The 19,666-nt window shown below is 37.6% G+C and overlaps 2 protein-coding genes across 5 annotated transcripts in view; one reads left to right on the forward strand and one right to left on the reverse strand.

Annotated features, from left to right (window-relative positions):
* The window catches only part of SLC11A2 (solute carrier family 11 member 2), a 33,750-nt gene extending 21,824 nt beyond the window's left edge, over positions 1–11,926 (forward strand). For 2 of the 4 annotated variants that reach the window (XM_017667549.3, XM_017667567.3), the window contains exons 16-18: positions 842–895; positions 3,781–3,813; positions 5,953–11,926. In XM_017667549.3, the coding sequence (XP_017523038.3) occupies positions 842–895; positions 3,781–3,813; positions 5,953–6,030 (165 nt within the window). In that variant the 3' untranslated portion in view covers positions 6,031–11,926. The remainder of the gene's footprint in view (positions 1–841; positions 896–3,780; positions 3,814–5,952) is intronic. The other 2 variants (XR_005054178.2, XM_017667558.3) reach the window with 2 other exon arrangements.
* Positions 10,274–18,038, reverse strand: HIGD1C (HIG1 hypoxia inducible domain family member 1C). Its single transcript, XM_073213523.1, has 2 exons — positions 17,909–18,038; positions 10,274–10,434 (listed from the first exon to the last, which is right to left on the reverse strand). The coding sequence occupies exons 1-2, from the start codon at positions 18,027–18,029 to the stop codon at positions 10,370–10,372; spliced, it is 186 nt and encodes a 61-aa protein (XP_073069624.1). The 5' UTR covers positions 18,030–18,038; the 3' UTR covers positions 10,274–10,369.
* Between the last annotated feature and the right edge of the window lie 1,628 nt (positions 18,039–19,666).

Here is a 19,666-nt window from a genome sequence, read left to right on the forward strand (position 1 = left end):
GTGAATTTTGAAAAATTATGTCCTGATTGTTATATCTTTTTTTTCCTGCTCCCTAAACTTTGGACATGCTAGGATTATGCTAGGGACTTACTCCAAGGAAACCTAAGTGACTGAATATGCCCTTGACAAGGAATCGTTATAAAAATTCGCTGTAAAGTTAAGGGAATCCTTCCTTCATACAAATTGGTTTTGAAGGTGCCAGATTGTCCCCATTCAGCCTGAGACTGTTGAGCCTGAGAAACTATTCCAGCTCTATTAGTCTGTCACTCCCCCAACAGGAGGAATGGGGTAGGACTGAAGAAAAGTGGTCTTTAGGGAACTTCCAGTTGGAAGGATTCAGTTGACAAATTAAATAGAAGTTTCTGATCTGCCACTGACAAATATAATACTGGTCTTGAGGGCATGGTAAGATCTCCATCATTCCTTTTTTTCCCCCACTGAAACTGAGGTCTTACCTGCTTGTTTTTGTTCCTTATAAGATATCAAGACAACCCGGCTCTATTAGTTTGTCACTCCCCCAACAGGAGGAATGGGGTAGGACTGAAGAAAAGTGGTCTTTAGGGAACTCCCAGTTGGATAAAAGAAACAAACCACAAAGACAAAGTGGTAGGAACAAAGGGAACTCAGTACTGAAAATAGTATTTAAAAACTTTGTTGAGGAAAGCAGAATCCAGATGTCTTGAAGGGGATATAGGATTTAAAGATTGACTTGTACAACCTTGGTGGTAGAAGATAGGCAAAGCTTGGTGTTCCGGAAAGAGAGCAGGTTCTTCTCTGAGCAGTGCAGTGTGAGCAGTCACGGTGGGAGGATGGTGAATGATGACCATATTTTATCTTTCAGAGTTGGCAATGTTTGATTGCACTGGGCATGTCCTTCCTGGACTGTGGGCACACGGTAAGCATCTCTAAAGTCCTGCTGGCGGAAGAAGCCACCGGTGGCTCTTCTAAGTAAACACTGGGTCAGTCTGTCTGTTTTCCGCAGGTAGCCATCAGAGCCAGTGTGTTTCTATGGTTTACTGTGTGAACAAAGCCAAAAGTATGTGCTGTTGCACAGACTGCATTTAGGACTCAACTGTTTGTTGGGAAAAACTTTGTTTCAGTGTGTGTTTGAAAGATAGAATTTTTTTCTTCCTGACTTCCTGGAAACTGAATTAGATAGGATCTTTTAAAAGCTGACACTTGCTGCTATCATTCTAACACTAAACTCTTAGGTAAGCTGCCCAAGGTCCGGTTTGTCTTATCCTTTTGAGAGATAATCCTTTATGCATGATTCTTAACCAGGTTAAATAATGAAAAACACTTGGAAATGCAATAAATATTTCATAATACAAATTACCGAATGAGTACACAAGTTTCATTTATCAAAAGATAATGGATGTTAAAAGGCTGACAAATGCTTTTTTTATGCATATCCTTTCACTTGTTTTAATTATAAAAAGTAAAATCTCAACTACAGTGGTTTCATCCATATTAAATATAAAATGATGAGACATCTGCCTCTGTCAGGTTCAGGATTCTCTTAACTTATTTCCACCTCAAATTTCTCAGTGGAAGTTAAGAGGGGTGAGAAAGCATAAAGAGGATAATAAATGGACAAATAGAAAAACTTACTGTTGATGGTTATTAATCACCTTGAAAATCACTTAGATTGTCCTCAGAGATTGAAAGTTTATCAGGAATTTCTTGGGAGTCCTGATTTTAGTAACTTTCACATTAGTACAGAGCTTTCCTAATGATGTTTATTCTTGAGCACATGTAGTTCTAAAATCTTCACCTTCCTCCTCCAAGAGGGTAGTGATAGAAAAGATGGTAGCATTTATGAACAGACATTCTCAAAAAGACTTAAAAGGGGAAGAGACATTGTTTTATTCCTAAAGCCACCTCCTACCAGAATCATCATGTTTTTCTGAAGCATGCTCAAGATGACTTGCCAGGCAATCTCAGGAGCTGTAGACCTAACAGTTGCAAAGCTCTCTTTCTCTCACCGAGTTCAGCATGCTTGCCAAGTTCTCGCTCAGCAAGGTTGCCCTGGGTTACCTCTCTTCAGCCATTCCCTCAGAGGGAAAAACTCTCTGAGACCAGATGGTGGAGCTCTGGAGTCAGAGGAAACGGGTCCCTTGCGCTTGAAGCTGCTGCTCTTCAGCTACTTATGACATTTTTACATTTGGAGTCTGAGAGTGTGTGAATATCTTAGATCAAATCACATTTGTCTGGTGGAGAAAAATAAGTCTTTTATAGCCGTTGCCTTGGTGAGAACAGTAACGGGAGTGGCATTGAAAGACTCGTTTTTGGATCTTTCCTTCTGGAGTCCTGGCTGATTGACACTGTTCATCTGAGCCCCTGAGCATTTTTGCTGATATTTGCACATAATCAAAAGCACAGACTGTGTGGATCGTCTTTTATAAGGCATTATGGGGAACTACTGTGTGTCACTGACCATACTTTTATCTTACCTCTCAAGGAGTACATTGTGGGATCATGAAAGGCTTATTTCCCTAACCATCCTCATAGCTGCCCCTGTCCCCTACCATCCTTCCCCAAAGTAATCATAAGGGCAATCTGAAGATACTGGGGACTAACATCCTAAACACTTGTCTGGTTCCAGTAAGTGAAAGCCAACTTGACAAAAACATTCTTTGTAAAGATGGTACAGTAACGGTTACCCTTGTCCTGAGTCTGGGTGGATCTAGTCTCAGATTCCCAAGTACTGAGAAGCCCAGGTAAAAGCTGCTAGTTTTTTTTTTTTTAAGGTTGTATTATGACTTGCAATGATGGAAAATTTCTTCGCAGTTAAATGGCGTTTTATAATGCTATGTGAGCAGTATGTAAAAAACACTACTATCCTGTAATCCATTTGATCCTCTTGGAAGCTAAGTATACTTCAACCCATATTCTGGGTGCAATAAACAATGCTTAGAACTTAAGTCTTCCAGTGCCAGCATTTGCGGTGTGTTTTGACAGTGAGTTTCTGTGGAATGTTAAGGATATTCGATTGTATGTTATGTAAGCTGGTCCTTGTTCTCCATAAATGTGACATGAAATAATTGTGCTGCTATGGCATATGGGGACTTAACGGGGATGGGGAAGAGCTGCAGATTGGCTCCTGTGAGGTCCTCCTAGTGGCATTAGGAGTGGTGACAACTGAGCTTTAGTGACCATTTAACAATATGTAAACCTGGTTTGTAATTAAAAATTTTTTTCTTTTTCCAGTTTGGTTTCTTGAGTATTTTTTTTAACCTTGGAATACTATATTAATGGGGTTGCAACAGCTTTGAAATACTGAAACACCAACTACCACCTGGAATGACATAGGAAGCCTGCATTGTTAGTGCTTTTCTCTTTAGAAGGGATAGATACAGTTTTAGTCCCCAGAAGACTTGATGAATTTTAGACACCAAACACTTAACTTCTGTTAATCCACTTAGTCATATAGTTTTGCTATTGCTAAAGGTCACATCATTATCATATTTAAACTTGAAAAAAATTGTTATTCTGCTTTTCTCTATTTTAAACTATTTTACTATCTGTAGTCTTGTTTCACCATTGAAATAGGCTTTTATATTCTATACATGATGCCAATAAAAAGTTGGAGTATTTGAAACTAAAATTGTGTAGCTTAAAAGTGAGTGAACCTTTGGTAGATCTAATATAAATGGAAATATTGGCACCATTTAATGAAAACAAAGACAAAGTTTAGGCATTGTGAACTACTAGCCCTTCACCAGATGCATGGCAAGAAAAGCTGAGTCAGCACTTCATTTTCCCTTTCTCTGTTGCAAGCTTTCCCTGTCTGTCTTACAGGAGCTGAATACTGTAAGTAACACCATAGAAGTAATCTGGGAATTCTTCATGCTGTTCTCCCTCATTTAGCTCTCCCTTCTTAATTTGGGTTTAATCAGAACTAAAGTAGGATGTATAACAATTTGGAGATCCTAATTTGAGACATTTCCTTGAGCTCTGCCTTCTTGAATGCTTTCTGCTCCTTCATTGGATAGGACTAGTGAATTTAAATGTATCAGCTTTTCTTGGCACCTATTAGTTTAGGAATGTTAAAAATGACCAACACTTATTACCATGTGCTACTCCTGGTCTGAGCACTCATATGATCTCATTTCATTCTTATAACAAGAGGATAAGTCTTTAAGTAGATGAGGCAGCTGAAAGGCCAAGAAGTGAAATCACATCACTTAATAAATGGGCAATTGGCATTTGAATATGAATAGCTTAACTCCAGAGCCCACGTTACCATTAGCAAACCATCTTATGTAACATACAGTACACCCTTCATGCAAAGAAACCAAGCTTTGGTGTTTAGGAGCACCAGGAACATCAGCACATTGAAGTATTCGCTTGATACTCTGATTATCACTAGAAGAGTTGCAACTCAGAAGTTGACAGCTGGTAGGCTCATATTTTAAAAACTGACTTTGATGTTTTATGGCAGGCATAGAAAATGGAATAGGTCCCCTGTGATCCTTCCCCAGCGGTAGCTAAGAACTAATAGTAATATTCATTTGTGGTACCTCTCTGCCACTGAGTGTTTTAGCCCATTCCTGTGCAATCTAGCTCCATCTCTCTGTCTCAGAGCAATATGACCAACCAGTGATGGAGTTCTGTCTACTAACTCATCTAAGTGATACACTCTAAGGATCATGGGACTATTAATGCAATCTTTGCTTACTACATAATGAGGAAGCCTATCCACCTTTGCTTGCTTGAGAAAAGGCTACAATTAATTTACATTGTATCTGACAATTGCTCTTGCTTACTAAAACTAGGGACATAAGGACCTAAAGTGAGTAAGCGATCTGAAGTCTGAAGAGCTGTTTCTCTGCCCTCAGGCCAGTGTGACGCTGATTTCCTAGTCCACTGGTTGAGAATAATTTTATCTTGGGCTCCAGCTGGTCTCATCTTCACACAGTCATCAGAAGCTTGTGAGGTGTACAATTGCAGTGACTTTTCCACTACAGCTGACCCTTGAACAGCAGGAGTTTGAACTGCAGGGGTCCTTAATATAGTATGTAATACATATAACATACAAAAGATATGTGTTAATCAACTGTTATACATTATCAGTAAAGCTTCCATTCAACATGAGCTATTAGTAAACTTTTGGGGGAGTCAAAGTTACTTGTAGACTTGGCTGCGGGGGTCAGTGCCCCTAACCCTGACACTGTTCAAGGATTAGCTTTATACTATAATAGGATATTTTCCTCTGGTAGATTTATAGCCTGCATTCTGTGTTAACTCACAGGCTGTTGGTGCCAAGGGGCAATAACATTCCTAAAACCCTAAGTAATAATCATAGGGCTAAAATGAGACTCAGTGGTTGTCCCACAGCATATGCAGAGGAGAGAAAAACAGTAAAATACAACTCCACAGATCCCAACATAAACCATTTGGTTTCAGGTCTCCAGGATTGGGGTCTGGCAATGTGTTAAAAGTAGCTGAAATCATTTTGACTCAGCCTGACAAACATTTGGAACCCAGAGATCATCTCCCTCTCTCTTAGCACATGCCATTTTATTTTATTTTTGAATGAAGGGCTTTCCTCTGCTTAGGTGCCAAAAGATAATGGGGCCCAGATCGAAGGACTTAGGATTTAGACCATTTGAAATTTTATTTCTAACACACACAGTACTAAAGTAAAACACAATGCCCTTGCCCTTAGAGTCCTGATCAGGAGACTCATCCTGAGGCAGTGTCAACAAGAGTAGCCAAAGTGCAAATTTTGCTGAGGGCATTTGGTACTCCTCAGTCTAACTATTTCAGCTCTTAGCTACTAATACCATAAACCATTCATGTGTCCAAGCCATGTCTTTTCTGAAATAAAAATCATGTAGCAGTACGAAAAGTCTACACTGATATGCCGATTATAGGTACTTAAGTGCCAGTTTCGATATTTAAATAGTTGCAAATCAGCCTAATGCTTTCCCATCTTTTTGTCCTTAGTACCATCTTGGATTGACAGCTCAGCCTGAACTCTACCTTCTGAACACCGTGGATGCTGACTCACTTGTGTCTAGATGACTGACAGCCTGAGAGACTGTATAAGAACCATTTATTCTTAGTCCTTTTGTGCCAAGTATCCTGTTAACATATCTCTGTTAGTTCAGAGGTGAGTTTTGTTCAAATGTTTTGAACAAAAAGCAAAGATTTCCTCATGGGAAGGGTGTTAAAAGCTGACAGCTATAAGTGTAGGTCAGAGACCACCCCCCTCAACCAAAGTCCTTCAACAGAGTCAAATGACAGGCCTGTGATGGCCACACACCCCTATGGGTTTGTGTTTTCTGGAATTTAAAAAATATTTATGTGTATATATTTATGTAAACCTGAACAGACCAGTTTGGGTAGAGTTTTAAGGTTATATAAAACTGATAGATCTGTTTTGTATTTTTTTAAAAAAGTATCATTCAAATAAATTAGATATTCAGGTAGATTTGTCTGGAGCAGAATTAAGAAAGGGGGTAATGCTCTTTTTCTGAATGAACTGAGAAAAATTGACTTACTTTTTAAAGTGATGCTTGACTATGGCCAGTTAAATTTCCCTTTGATTTTAACTGACGAGATCCTTAGTAACACTGGTACTAGCACATCACATCTAAAGACAACATTTCTTTTATTTGGTAATCATAGTTAATCCTGGTTATTGGCATACTTTGTAATTACTGATTCTCTTTGTTAACACTCTTCTTGAATTTTTTTTCAGAGATATGATGGTGTTTTCCAAAGAGCTTAACGCCTAGTAGCAAGATCCGCAAACCGTACTTTAACCGATAATCGGTTTTCCATGCTGCATTGTCATTGAGCCCATTCTAGCATTCAGGTTTTAGGTAGGAAAGATGAAACTTATAATACTTAATTTTTAAGTCCCGACAGACGATAAGAGAGATATTTTTTTTCTTTATAATATTGGTATAGTCCCACCATGTCTTTTCTTCCCACTTTTCCCATTAATACTCCAAACACCATTTCTAGGTCCAAAGTCTATTTCCAGGAGTGGCTAATAGTCCTAATGTTGAATCACCCAAGGAACGCTGTCTTTTATTTTATTTATACAACTAGTATGAGATTAGCACTTAATTAGTAATATGCAGATTAGTCCACATCACAGACTGCCTGTCTGCATGTGGGTTAAAGATTTTTTTTTACCCCTTTTCCTAAACAGGACTTTTTTCTTACGTTTTTTTATAATAAAAAGTTAATATTTAATAATTGAAAGTTTTTGCAGAATTATCTGATTGAAAAGTCAGAAAATTTTCAACACTGGGCTCACATTCCTGCATGGAAATGCAGCTGGCTGGAACTGAATGGCAGCTACCATTTTTTATTGAATGTACTCCAGATGGTATACACCCCTTCATTCATTTCCTTCCAGCCTCCAAGGCATTGAGTTTCCAAACAGTGTAGCCTTTACAGGACTTTAAGCATCATTTTCCTCTTTCAGTATAAAAGTTAAATATCTGACTTATTTTATCTGCCTTATTTTAAAACTTGGTACCTTTCAGTAAGATTTTTTTAAAAAATTCAGACATTGCCTATCTTCATTTATAGTGACATGGCCCTCTTAAGTGGCAGGGATTTTTCTATGATACTTTCAGATTCCCTCATTTCTACGTAAGGGGCCCTTGAAACTCCTGTATGAGCAGCAGTCTTGCAATTCAGGTTAGAGTCCTTCTGATCTTAAAAATGAAACTGAATTAACATCACTTACCAGTTTTCTCTTGAAAAAGAGATTTTTAAAAATGGGTTTTAAAGTGTTTTGGTTTCTTTATACACAGAGAACAACTCTAGATGGATTTTTCTTTCCCCCTGGGCAATTTCATCTGTCAGCAGTTTTATTACCAGAAAAGGTTTGCGGAAAGAAAAGGAAAGAAACCGTGTTTTGTGACTCTCATAAAAAGATGAGGTGGTTGGTCAAATTGGTCAAACAGATTAAGTACTTGGGGAATTTCTGTAGCTTGTCTCCATTCTTTAACTATATGTTAGCCACAGACTAGAGTTTACAAAAGTTTATAAGTATACCTGTCGAGTCATACAGCTCCTATAATCAGAAAATTTTATAATAAAGCAAACTGAATCATGCTGAAACTAGTAGAAGAGATTGATGTCTAAAGACTGAATCTTGGGTACACATTTTTGCTAAATTAAGGACATTTAATCATTTTCTAATTAGTCATTTACAGATCTGGATTCCTATATTATACCCTTATATAGATGTTAATATATACAGTATACAGTGTTAAGATTAACCTAAATGCTAACACTCACTCAATTCCTGGATTTAACACTATGGAGTCCATTTGTAAAAGGATGCTCTGACAATAGATACCCAGAATGTCAGAAAAACAGAAATAATTGTTACCAAGCAGTTACTGCTATATAACTGTGTGTCTGCCTAATAAAAAAGGCAGGCAGAGCATATCCAGGCACATGACATAGTTATTTATTTATTTATTATTTTGGTATCATTAATATACAATTACATGAGCAACACTGTGGTTACTAGATTACCCCCATTATCAAGTCCCCACCACATACCCAATTACGGTCGCTGTCCATCAGCGTAGTAAGGTGCTATAGAGTCACTACTCATCTTCTCTGTGCCCCCATGACATAGTTTAATTAGCAAGCAAGGCATCAGGGGTTACAGGAGCCAATGAAAACAGCCTTCTCAATTTTAAACATGATATTAAACCACCAAAGCTTTGCCCTCTAGAAGAATTGTGCAAATTCAGGTACTGTATATTATCTATAGGTCCTTCTGCAGTGACTCTTCTGCTTTACCCAAGCTGGTGTGGGTGAATGAATGTCCTGCTTACCTAACTTTTCTGTATATATGATTTTACATTTTAATTTAAACACAATTTGTGAGTTCTCATGCATAGCTACTCTTAGTAAATAAAACTGGGTTTTTTTCAAACAATAAATATATTCAGTTCTCTCAGAGTAAGATTAGAAAAACCTGGAACCTATTGGGTTTGTGAGAACAGCCCATTTCTAATTAAACACTTGAGTTAACTTACTTCTAATGATGAGCATATATTGAGAGACTGGAATCTCCCCAGTGGCCTTATTAGAAATATCTTTTCATTGTGTAATTATCATGAAGGATGCCATTCCTAGGCCAGCTGTTCTCAGTTTTCCTGACCTATATGGAACATGTTAGATCCGGCTGCTGGAATATTTAGTCTAGGGGAATAAAGTAGTTGTATTCTCTTCTTGCCCATTTTCCAAAAATGACAGTGTTCATCAAATATGTGTACTTGTTGGTGGCACTGGAAGAGCCTCGTAATAGGTACAAATGATAACTTTCAAATTAATTACATGGGCCAATGGAGAAAAGTGTATACAATACACAGAACAGTGGGTTAATATCTAGAATGTAGACATATTTTCAGATATTTCTACATCTTTCCTTTCCTAAGTATTAGACCTCACCTTCTTGCCAGAGTAGCCCTTCACTACAGAAAACATCAAGGGAGAAACCATCACAAATCATCTTGCAGTGCATTCTTCATTTTATCTTAGTGAATACTTTGTTTTTGTTTTCTTTCCCAGGCTTAGAGTTTTAGGTGGTAAATCTGAGTCACAACAGTTAGGACTACAACAAAACTAATTTTTGAGAACCTTGGGCAGTTAAGAGGAGTTGGAGGCCATAGGCATACTTAACATTTAATGTTATTTTGGTTTCTTTTGTTTTCTACAGTGTCATGCCAGATTAGCAGTAGCATGTCTGGACCAAATCCTTCCACCCAAACAGTGTCAAAGGGATTGATTTTTTTTTAAGCAATTTACCTTGTACTTCTAGAAATGGTTTCAAGAAGTATAAAAATAAATACAAAGATATTCAAATGTTTAGACATTTATGTTTGTGGTAAAATAGTCAAATTTTTATGTAAGAGTGAGGTGTACAATGGTGAACCAAATTTAAGTAATATGATCATTCTCTGATGTAATTGTTGCCCCTTCTAAAAAGAAGTTTATGAAGATCTTATTTGGGCAGAATTAGGCAATGACTTAGAATATCATATTTAATATGGATATAGAAAAATTTTGCATAGCCACTGTATAACTCCTAATTTTCGTAGTGGCTTGGCATAATATGGATTATTTTCTGCCACTAACTAGAAAATAAACATTTTAAATAAGTCGAACAGTCATGTCCTAGGTTATGAAAGATATTGACAAGGATATTTTTTGATTTGACTATGATTGTTGATTTAGAAATCAACTTCTTAAACAACAGACTATACAAGGCTATGAGAATTCTGTCTGATACTTCTGCAGTATAATTTGCTACATATTGAAAATTCATTCTTTATAATAAATGTTTTCAGAAGCCTTCTTGTTTTTCTTGTATGCAGTTTCATTTTTTGAACACATTGAAGAATCGAGGCCTAACGTAATCCTTATACATAGAACAGAGAACACCTAGGAACAAAGAGATGTATATCAATAGAGTATCCATAGGAAACAAACACTGAATTTCTTCCACTTACATTTTCCAAAACTACAGCCCACAATGTAAAAACAAGCAAACAAACTCCTTCCATCTTACCAGTTTTTGGCTTGAATCATACAAATGGCTCCAGAAAAAAAACAAAACAGTGAGAGCCATTTAAGATCAGTATAAATCTGAATTTATGATATTACCATGACACCCTAAAGTTTGGATTTTTTAAAAAATTGGTGTAAAAGAAAAGTGGGAAGATTTGGCTAATATTAAGATAAAAATAACAGGCACCTCAATTTAGCAAATATCTATTCAGTGCCTACTTGTGCTCAGTATCCAAGGAAAAGGTGAATGGATTTAATCTCTGCTTTTTGGGATTTACAGTCTAGTGGATGAATTAGCTATGAGTTTAGGCAGCTGAGATGAATGTATATCTCCCCCCAGGGATGAGGTCCTACGGCTATGCAGAAAGGAGGAAGTAGCCTGGGGAATAGAGGAGCTCTTTCAGTGAATTCCAGGGGTGTCAGTAAATGTTCATACCCAAAGCTGTTCAAACCCAAAGTGTTCATACCTGTTCATATAAATTATCAAGGCATCAGCTATCTAGTAGATCATTTAAACTAAATCCTTTACTTCATCTGCTTTCTGACTTTCTGCTTCTGCTTTTCTTGTTAATGTCAGAGTGCACAGAGGATAAAGGATCAGCAAGTTATCTCAGCTAATGACAGCAAAGTTAAACAGATGTCTGCATGATTTTCCAGTTAAATAGTACTAAACAGATGCATTCAAGGCAGAATATTTTAAATTTGAATCATTGTGGTATCTATGGAAATAACATTTTCAGATTTAGAATCATAGGACTCACCTCCTGTGCTTAATAGACACACAAAATTCTCACCTCTTGCCTACCTCTTAAATGTTGGTGTTTCCTGGAGTTCTGATCTCAACTGTTTCTCCCCTAATTCACACCTGTTGCTTCACTCATAAGCAAGTTAGATCTCTCTTCTGAGAGATCTAATATATATTCATTATACTATGAATTATAATGTGACATTTCCACATCCTATAGGTAGGTCCTATAGGTAGGTGGTCTCCAAACTTAAATTGTGCATAAGTAAATATGTTGACTGTGCCCCTCAAAATGTACATTTATTTATAAACAAGGTAAATGTATGATGGTCAGTCTATGTACATATTAGAAACCATTTTTTGTTTTTAAGATAATATGTTCTTTCCCAATAGATCTCCTTATATATCTCCTAGGGTATGAGTACTTTAATTTAGAGATGACTGCTATAGGCATCTTAGTATAATTTAAAATTAAGAGTTCAGGCTCTGGAGTAGATTGCCCATGTGACTGTGAACAAGTAACTTCTCTATGCCTCCGTTTCCTTATTTGTAAAATGAGATGATAACAGTACCTATCCTCATAGGGTATTGTTGTTTAATAAAGACTGGGTTTTATCTGGAGTTCCTGGCTAAGAGCTTCTAAAATGCTTGAAATTTCCCAACTAAGAGGAGTGTCTGTTTCTCATGAGCCCCTTGGCTCATACCTGAATTTAAGCTTAAGAGGTAGACCTTGGTGGGCTCCTACCTAGTTTCAGAATGTGGTTAGTCATGTCAGAAAGACCAGCCATGTGATTAGAGGCTTCCTAGACCTTTAGAGAGGAGAGTAGTACTAGAGATTCAGTTTAGTCACATGGCCAATGATCCAATTCATTCATCATACCTACCTATGAAGCCCCAGTAAAAACTCGGGACACTGAAGCTCTGTGAAGTTTCTTGGTAAACACACTAATGTGCTGGGAGGGTGACATGCCCTGATTCCTGTGAGAGGGCACAGAAGCTTTGAGTTGGGGACCCTCCCACGCCTACCCTATGTGTCTACTTGGCTGATCCTGATTTGTATAGTTTATAACAAAACTTGTAAGTATAGCACTTTCCTGAGTTCTGTAAGTAGTTCTAGTGTAATATCAAATGGGAACCCCTGAATTTGTAGCCAGTTGGTTAGAAGTGGGTGACCTGGGAACCCCAAATAGCTAGTGTCTGAAGGGCACTCTGTTCAGGAACCATGTCCTTAAAACTTGTGACATCTGATGTGAGCTCCAGGTGGTCAGCATCAGTGTTGAATTGTATTGCAGTATACCAGGTGGTGTCAAAAACAGTTATTTATTTAAAGAAACAATATATAAAGCAGAGACCGTTCCACATCATAAGCGCTCATCAAATTAAGTGTCAGCTATTGTTCTATCCTTTGCACTCATTGTTCCAACATACCTGTTCTTTTTTCTTTGTTCTTTATGTTAGTGAAAGGCACACCTCTCACCTGTTTGCCCAAGCCAACCTAGGAATCATCCTTGATTCCTCCTTTACTTTTCCCAATCACATAGTTGCTGAGTTTTCAATATTTCTAGAATATATCTCCTATTTCCACTGTTCCCGCCTTTAGATCCAATTCCTCATCTAATTGGATCCTCGGTCTTAATTTTCTCCCCTCCTTTGCAAATCATCTCTAATCATTTTCTTTTTCCTCTCAACATTTTTTTTTCATGGGGAAATATGATATACATGGAAAATAGTACATAAAATGTAAATGACCAGATTAATAAAGAGCTGTAAAGCAAACACATGTAATTATGGGTCAAGAAATAGAATACTGCAGGCATCCTAGAAGCTTCCCAGGTTTCCCTTTCTGGCACCGAGTTTTATGACATTAGTTTTCTTCCTTGTCTTTATAGTGTGATCATCTGTATCCCTAAGCAAACAGTTTCATATTGCCTGTTTTTGATCCTTTTATAAAGCAGGCATAATTCTAAACTGCCATTCTATGTTACTTCCCTGTTTAAAACCCTCACTGGCTCAGTTAATCTAGTTACTCCTCAGTTTACAGCCATATACATCTATTGTGGATTTGTTTATATCATTTTAGCTAAATTATAACTTTTCCAGAATTCCGTTCTCTGCATTGTTTTTGGCTCCTAAGAGACATTTTGCTTGAGATTTGAAGGTCCAGGTTGAAGCAGCAGCTGCCATATTCTCCGTGCATGTGGAAGGCTTGGGGCAGGGCAGCAGGTGCTGTTACAGCTTGCGTATGGTGGTGTTTATCTGCTCCCACCTCACCGTTTTGGGGCAGTAGCCCAGCCCGTAAATCCTTCAGCTCTTTCTGAATCGTCTCCTTTAGCTCCTGTGGCTCCTGTGGCTCCTGATAAAGGGTGCCAGCTTCTCCTGTAGGGCACGCTGTGATCAAAGCTGGAATCAGTAAGAGACTGACTCAAGTCTCCACCTACTTGTCTTTGTGATTTCCTGCCCATCCTTGCAGGTTCCAGGTTATTTTTCTTCAGCAGCTGCTGCCTTGCAGCATGTTTGAACAATAAGTGCAAAGGACAGAACAATAGCTGACACTTAATTTAATGAGCGCTTATGATGTGCAACGAGCTCTGCTTTATATATTGTTTCTTTAAATAAATACCTGTTTTGATACCCCCTGGTATACTGCAATACAATTCAACACTGCTGCTGACCACCTGGAGCTCACATCAGATGTCACAAGTTTTAAGGACATGGTTCCTGAACAGAGTGCCCTTCAGACACTAGCTATTTGGGGTTCCCAGGTTACCCACTTCTAACCAACTGGCTACAAATTCAGGGGTTTTCATTTGATATTACACTAGAACTACTTACAGAACTCAGGAAAGTGCTATACTTACAAGTTTTGTTATAAACTATACAAATCAGGATCAGCCAAGTAGACACATAGGCTTCAGCATTGGAAACATAAGCAAAAGCCCAACGTGGACTGTTTAAACAGCTCCCCAAATTGCTTACAGTCATATCTCTGTAATAATTCCCTTTTTACATATCACTACTAGTAGTTTTGCTTCTCTGGTTAAACCCTGACTGACACAGAATTAGGTATTGGAAGCTTCTGGAGGAACATAACCGTGTGGTTCTCTGAATTGGTTCTGGGTTATCTGGAATTGATTCCCTGGTCTGATTAAAGATATTATGGCCACTTTTTTCAGAAGCAAAGATGATGCTTGCAGTCTATGGCTTAAAACTATCGCCTGTAGATTATTCTTAGGTCAGATGCCTATACTAAAAAGCAAGGCTTTTGGTGATCAGGTGTTTACTGACATAGAACATTTACTGGAGATAAGGGGTGTAGTAAGGTTGGTTACCTCTAAGTGTGCTGGAGAACTTGGGCGAACAAAATGATGGGCTCAGGGCTTTTAATTCCTAGCTCAAGGTCCTGTGAGGGAATTGAAAGCTTTATGATTTTCCAAAAGACACTCTTAACTCCTTAGCCATGAGGCTGATATTTTTAAAAAACATACATGGAAACCAATCCTGTGAGTAGCTAATCATAACCCAAAATTCCCAGCCTCACAAAGTTCCTTATCTTAAAGTTAGGGCATTGCTTTGGAAGTAGTGGACCCTGAAAACTGGGATGGGAACATACGGGCAGATTTCAGTGAAACTGGCTCCTTGGCCCTCAATATTTTACTGAGACTTCTTTGCCAGTAGAAACAGTCCTTCCATCACTGTCTGAGAATGATTAAAACTTGGACCAAAGGTAATCTCCACTAAATGAAGTTGAACTTGCAGAACCTCCTCCGTGTATTTGTGACAGAGCAGTGATTCTTCTTTACTGGGGCAGTTTTGTTTCCGAGGGAAATCTGACAGTATCTGGAGACGTTTTTGGTTACCGTGGGAGTGGGTGGGTACTATTGGCATCTCACGGGCAGGGATGCTGTTGAACATTCTCTAATACACAGAACAGCCCACAACAAATCATGCCTTTTGGGGGATTCCTTAGTACACCCATGTCCTGTGATTAAAAACAGTGGAAAACTACACTTAGTACAGGCAGGCTGACTAATGACCCAGACCATCTTGGATTGAAGGCTTGGGTTACCTCACCAGGCAAATAACCAAGGTGCTTGCTAAAGGCAACTGGAATAGGAAATGGCTGATAGAAGAGCATAGTTATAATACCAGTCATGACCATTTGACCAGTTGCAGAAAGACAGACTGATAGTTCTGTGTATTTCTTCCTTATTTTGATATGAATATACTTGTGTAGACATTAGCCAATTTCTTTTATATTTGCCACTTTCATTTACCTATGATCTAAAATAAGAAGTGTTAATAGTAGTTAACTGTATTCCTCCAAATTTAAGTCACAGGATGTCAAAGGAGAAAGTGACTCAGCTCAAAGATAAATCAACATCACCCAAAGATGGATAAAGAGGTTTTGTATCCTCTTTTAGGAGAGAATTAACATGTTTCTGGTTATGCAAGGGGTGGTTGATTTTGCCAAAGTCTCTACTTTAAAGTTAAGTGTATTAAAAGAGGTGTATGTGGATGCCAAGTTGACAAGGGGTGGACAGTGATGTATTTGTGTCAACTTAGCTAAAGTGTAATTACATTTTCCATAATACTTTTCCTTCTATTCCAAATTATTGTACTAGAGACTAGAAGGCAGAAGTGAAGCAGCAGCCAAATTCTCTTTATGCCTGGAGCATTTTTGTACTCATCTGCTGACCCACCTTGTCAGCATGGGAAGCAGTCAGGAGTACAACTACTGTGGGTCCTACTGAATTTCCTCCTTCCCCTTCACTGACTTCTTGGCCAGGTCCATGTTTAGCTCCAGGATGAAGGATATCTGCTTTTTCTATGTCACTGCCATCATTGAATTTGGAGTCTTAGAGACGGTAAGAAATCCATAAGGGTTCCAGTCCATCCTGTGTTCTAGTTCATCCTTGCAGGTTCTAGGTTTTTCTTGCTTCTACCACTTTACATCTGTTTTCTTTCTAATTCCATGCCCTGCCTTCTTTGGGCCCCATCTCCTGATACATAAACAAAAACCTCACAATTACATAAGTCCAAAAGCCTATAGTAAACCTTTTTTTTTCTGTTAGTACTAGTAATTCTGCTTCTTTCATCAAACACTGATTGATGCACTTCCCATACCAAGCTATGTAGAGTTCCACTAACACTCCATGTCTCTCTGCCTGTTTTTTCCTATGTCTAGAGTCACACTTCTCTGCCTAGTGAAATCCTCCACATTCTTGGCTCACCACATGGTTTCATCCCGAGAGAAGCCTCGTCTGGACCCTCAGCCCTGTTGTTCACAGCCTCTATTTGGGCCTGTGCTTCCATACCAACCTGGGCTACCTCTGTAATAGTACCTGAGGTTTTATGTTGTCTTCTTCTGTTCTTGGTCTCTCTCCCTAAGAACACTAAAGTATTTGAGGGCAGGGGCTGAGTCTTATCTCTGTATCTCTAGATCAGCACAGTGCCTTGAACATAGCAAGTGCTCAATAAATGTTTGCTGAATGATTTAAAAATGAGCACAGTAACTTTGTAGTAAAGTTTCATGTTGTATTTTGTTCAAGACTCATGTACCACAACCCATAGTAATGTGATAATTACCATATAACTTCCGGTATGCCAGCCCCTCACCCATCATTCCATAATCATAGACCTATTCTTAGGCTAATTCTATTCTACACAGCAGGAAGCGGGTTAAGAACACTGTGACTTGTTCTTATTGATATAGGCCCCACAAAAACTGGATGGTTTAGGTCCCAAAGTCAACTTGTGAGAACTATCTGATTAATCTGTTGATATAACCTGATTTAACTGATAATTTGACACCTCTTCTTTGGATTTGATTATGTAAGTATTGCCTAATTTATAGACTTAAAAAAAGTTTTGCCTATTCATTGAACTTGGAATAAAAGGAAAATAGGGATATTGAGACTTGTGGGCTCTAAAAATGTTTTCTTCCCAGTTTAAATTACTTTAGTAATTATATCTACTGTTCAGATAGCCTAGGAACTATGACTTGCGCTCTTACATGATAAAGGCTGGGATCTGTACCCACTGCTTTTAGCTGAGTTATATACGGTATGAACTATTCCCTACTCCTTTCACTATAGAGGATAACAGAACCTGTAACCTAGTTTGTTCTTTTTTTAAATGAAGTATAATTGAGATACAACATTATATTCATTTCAGGTATACAACATAATGATTTAGTATTTGTACATATTGTGGGATAACCACAATAAGTCTAGTTTACATCCACCATCATACATAATTACAGAATTTTTTTTCTTGTGATGAGAACTTTTAAAATCTACTTCCTTAGCAACTTTAAAATATGGAATAATATATACAGTATTATTAACTAGTCACCATGCTGTTGTTATATACTCAGACTTATTTATTTTTTAACTGGAAGTTTGTACCTTTTGTTTACTGTTTGAAATACTAAGAAATTAAGCCTATATAGCAGCAGACTCAACCAAGTGAAGATCACTGTCTTTCTTAGCATTCCTCCTCCATTATATCATCTTGATACAATATTCATCTTCTAATATGAATGAATAAAATAAATAAAAGTACTCTCAAAGCTGAACACAAGATACAAATCAAGCAGGTTACCTAGAGTCACAGCTCCTACAACAAATCCTTGGGCAGCAACTCTCATGTGGATAAGATGAATTGACATTTTCTTATCTTTTTTGTACTTTAACTTGTAAAGCCCATAGGATACCACAGTCATAAAGCCTGCTATCCCTGTGAATTAAAAGAGTAAGGGTTATACAAGTAATAGGCGAGAATTCCAAGAGCTGAGAGAACTGAATAAAAGACTTTTCAAAGGATCAGTACTTAGAAGATAAGTAGGAAAGATACTGAAGAATACTTTATAAAGAGAACCGTGCTGGCTTTGATCCACCAAATTTAAAAATGGACCCTTCACATTCATGGATTCAATATTTTCAGTTTTGGCTCTTCCCAGGAAAACCTGAACCCTATAGTATAGTAACTTGTCTAGCAAATGCTGATTTATTTGAGGTGTGATTTTGAATTGGGCATGCTGCCAGGCTTTTATCTAGAGTAAGTCATTAACCAGTGAGCAAACCAACCAAACAACCCAGCAGCCATAGCTTTTGAGTGTTTGTTTGGCTTTACTCCTCTCTACTTGTTGTGAAATAAGAAACAAATCTGGTAAAGTGATAAAACTTCAATCATCTGTAAAAATGAGACATTAAACTTTAATGAGAGATGAAAAGGTAGGAATGAATATTTTGCACAAGAAGTATGTGACTCTGGGGAGAACTGTGATTCTAGAAAACTCCAGAAGGCCACATACATATTTCTGTATTCCCTGCAAATGTCAAGGGGTGAATGTACTGCTGTGATGATCAAGATCCTATGTAATTGTCTCTAAAACAAAACGGATCAAATTTAATAAGAAAGATTCTGGGAAGAGATTTAAAACACAGAGAACTTAATCCATTATAAATCAAAATAACCAAAATAACAGATAAAGGAGTAATTATTTAATAAATACTATTAGTATAATTTACTGGTGTAGAGAACTAACTTGGATTTGTATCTCACACCAGACCCGATAAAAAAAAATTATAGACAAGTGAGAATAAATGTAAAACAGAGCAAAAATAACAAAAATGAGAATGTAGAATAGCATATTTGTAACATCTAACAGAGGGTAAGGTAGTCTTTAAGAGAACATGACAAGGACAGAATGCTATGTTTGACATAAGAATATAGAAAACTTTTGCTTAATAAAAGTGTGGGTCTGTTTTTGGGTTCTCTCTTCTAGCCTATTGATCTGTGCTTCTAACCCTCCATCAATACTGCAGTGTCTTGATTACTGTAGCAATGTATACATAATAAGATTTACTATCAGGTGGGTGATTTTTCCCACTTTATCTTTTAAAAAAAGAAGATTGTTTAGTCATGCTAAGACTTGTGCTTTCCATATACATTTTAGAATAAGCTTGTCTATGTCTACAAAACACCTTGCTGGGATTTTGGGAGGAATTACACTAAACCTATAGACCAATTTGGGGAGAACAGACATCTTTACTATATATTGAGTCTTGTAATCCATTAACACAGTGGTGTCTACATTTATTTAGGTCTTTGAGTTCTTCAATTAGCACTTTGTAATTTTTGGCATACAGATTCTGTACACGTTAAGCATATACCTAAGCATTTCATTTTCTTTGGAGTGATTGTAAATGGTACCATGTTTTTAATTTCAGTGTCTATATGTTTGCTAGCATATAGAAGTACAATTGATATTTATATAGGATAGTAAGTTTTGATTAACTGTTGGCACATGTGTGTCTCTGGGTGGGTGATGATATATTCTCACAGGATCCATTTAAT

Source organism: Manis javanica, chromosome 10, assembly GCF_040802235.1.
Source record: "Manis javanica isolate MJ-LG chromosome 10, MJ_LKY, whole genome shotgun sequence".
NCBI classification, from domain to species: domain Eukaryota; kingdom Metazoa; phylum Chordata; class Mammalia; order Pholidota; family Manidae; genus Manis; species Manis javanica.

Coding starts and splice junctions, on each gene's coding strand:
- HIGD1C (XM_073213523.1), bottom strand. CDS start 18,029: ATGACTGTGGTATCCTATGGGCTTTACAAGTTAAAGTACAAAAAAGAT. Junction 10,435..17,908: donor TGTAGGAGCTGTGACTCTAG/GTAACCTGCTTG, acceptor CTTTGTTCCTAG/GTGTTCTCTGTTCTATGTAT.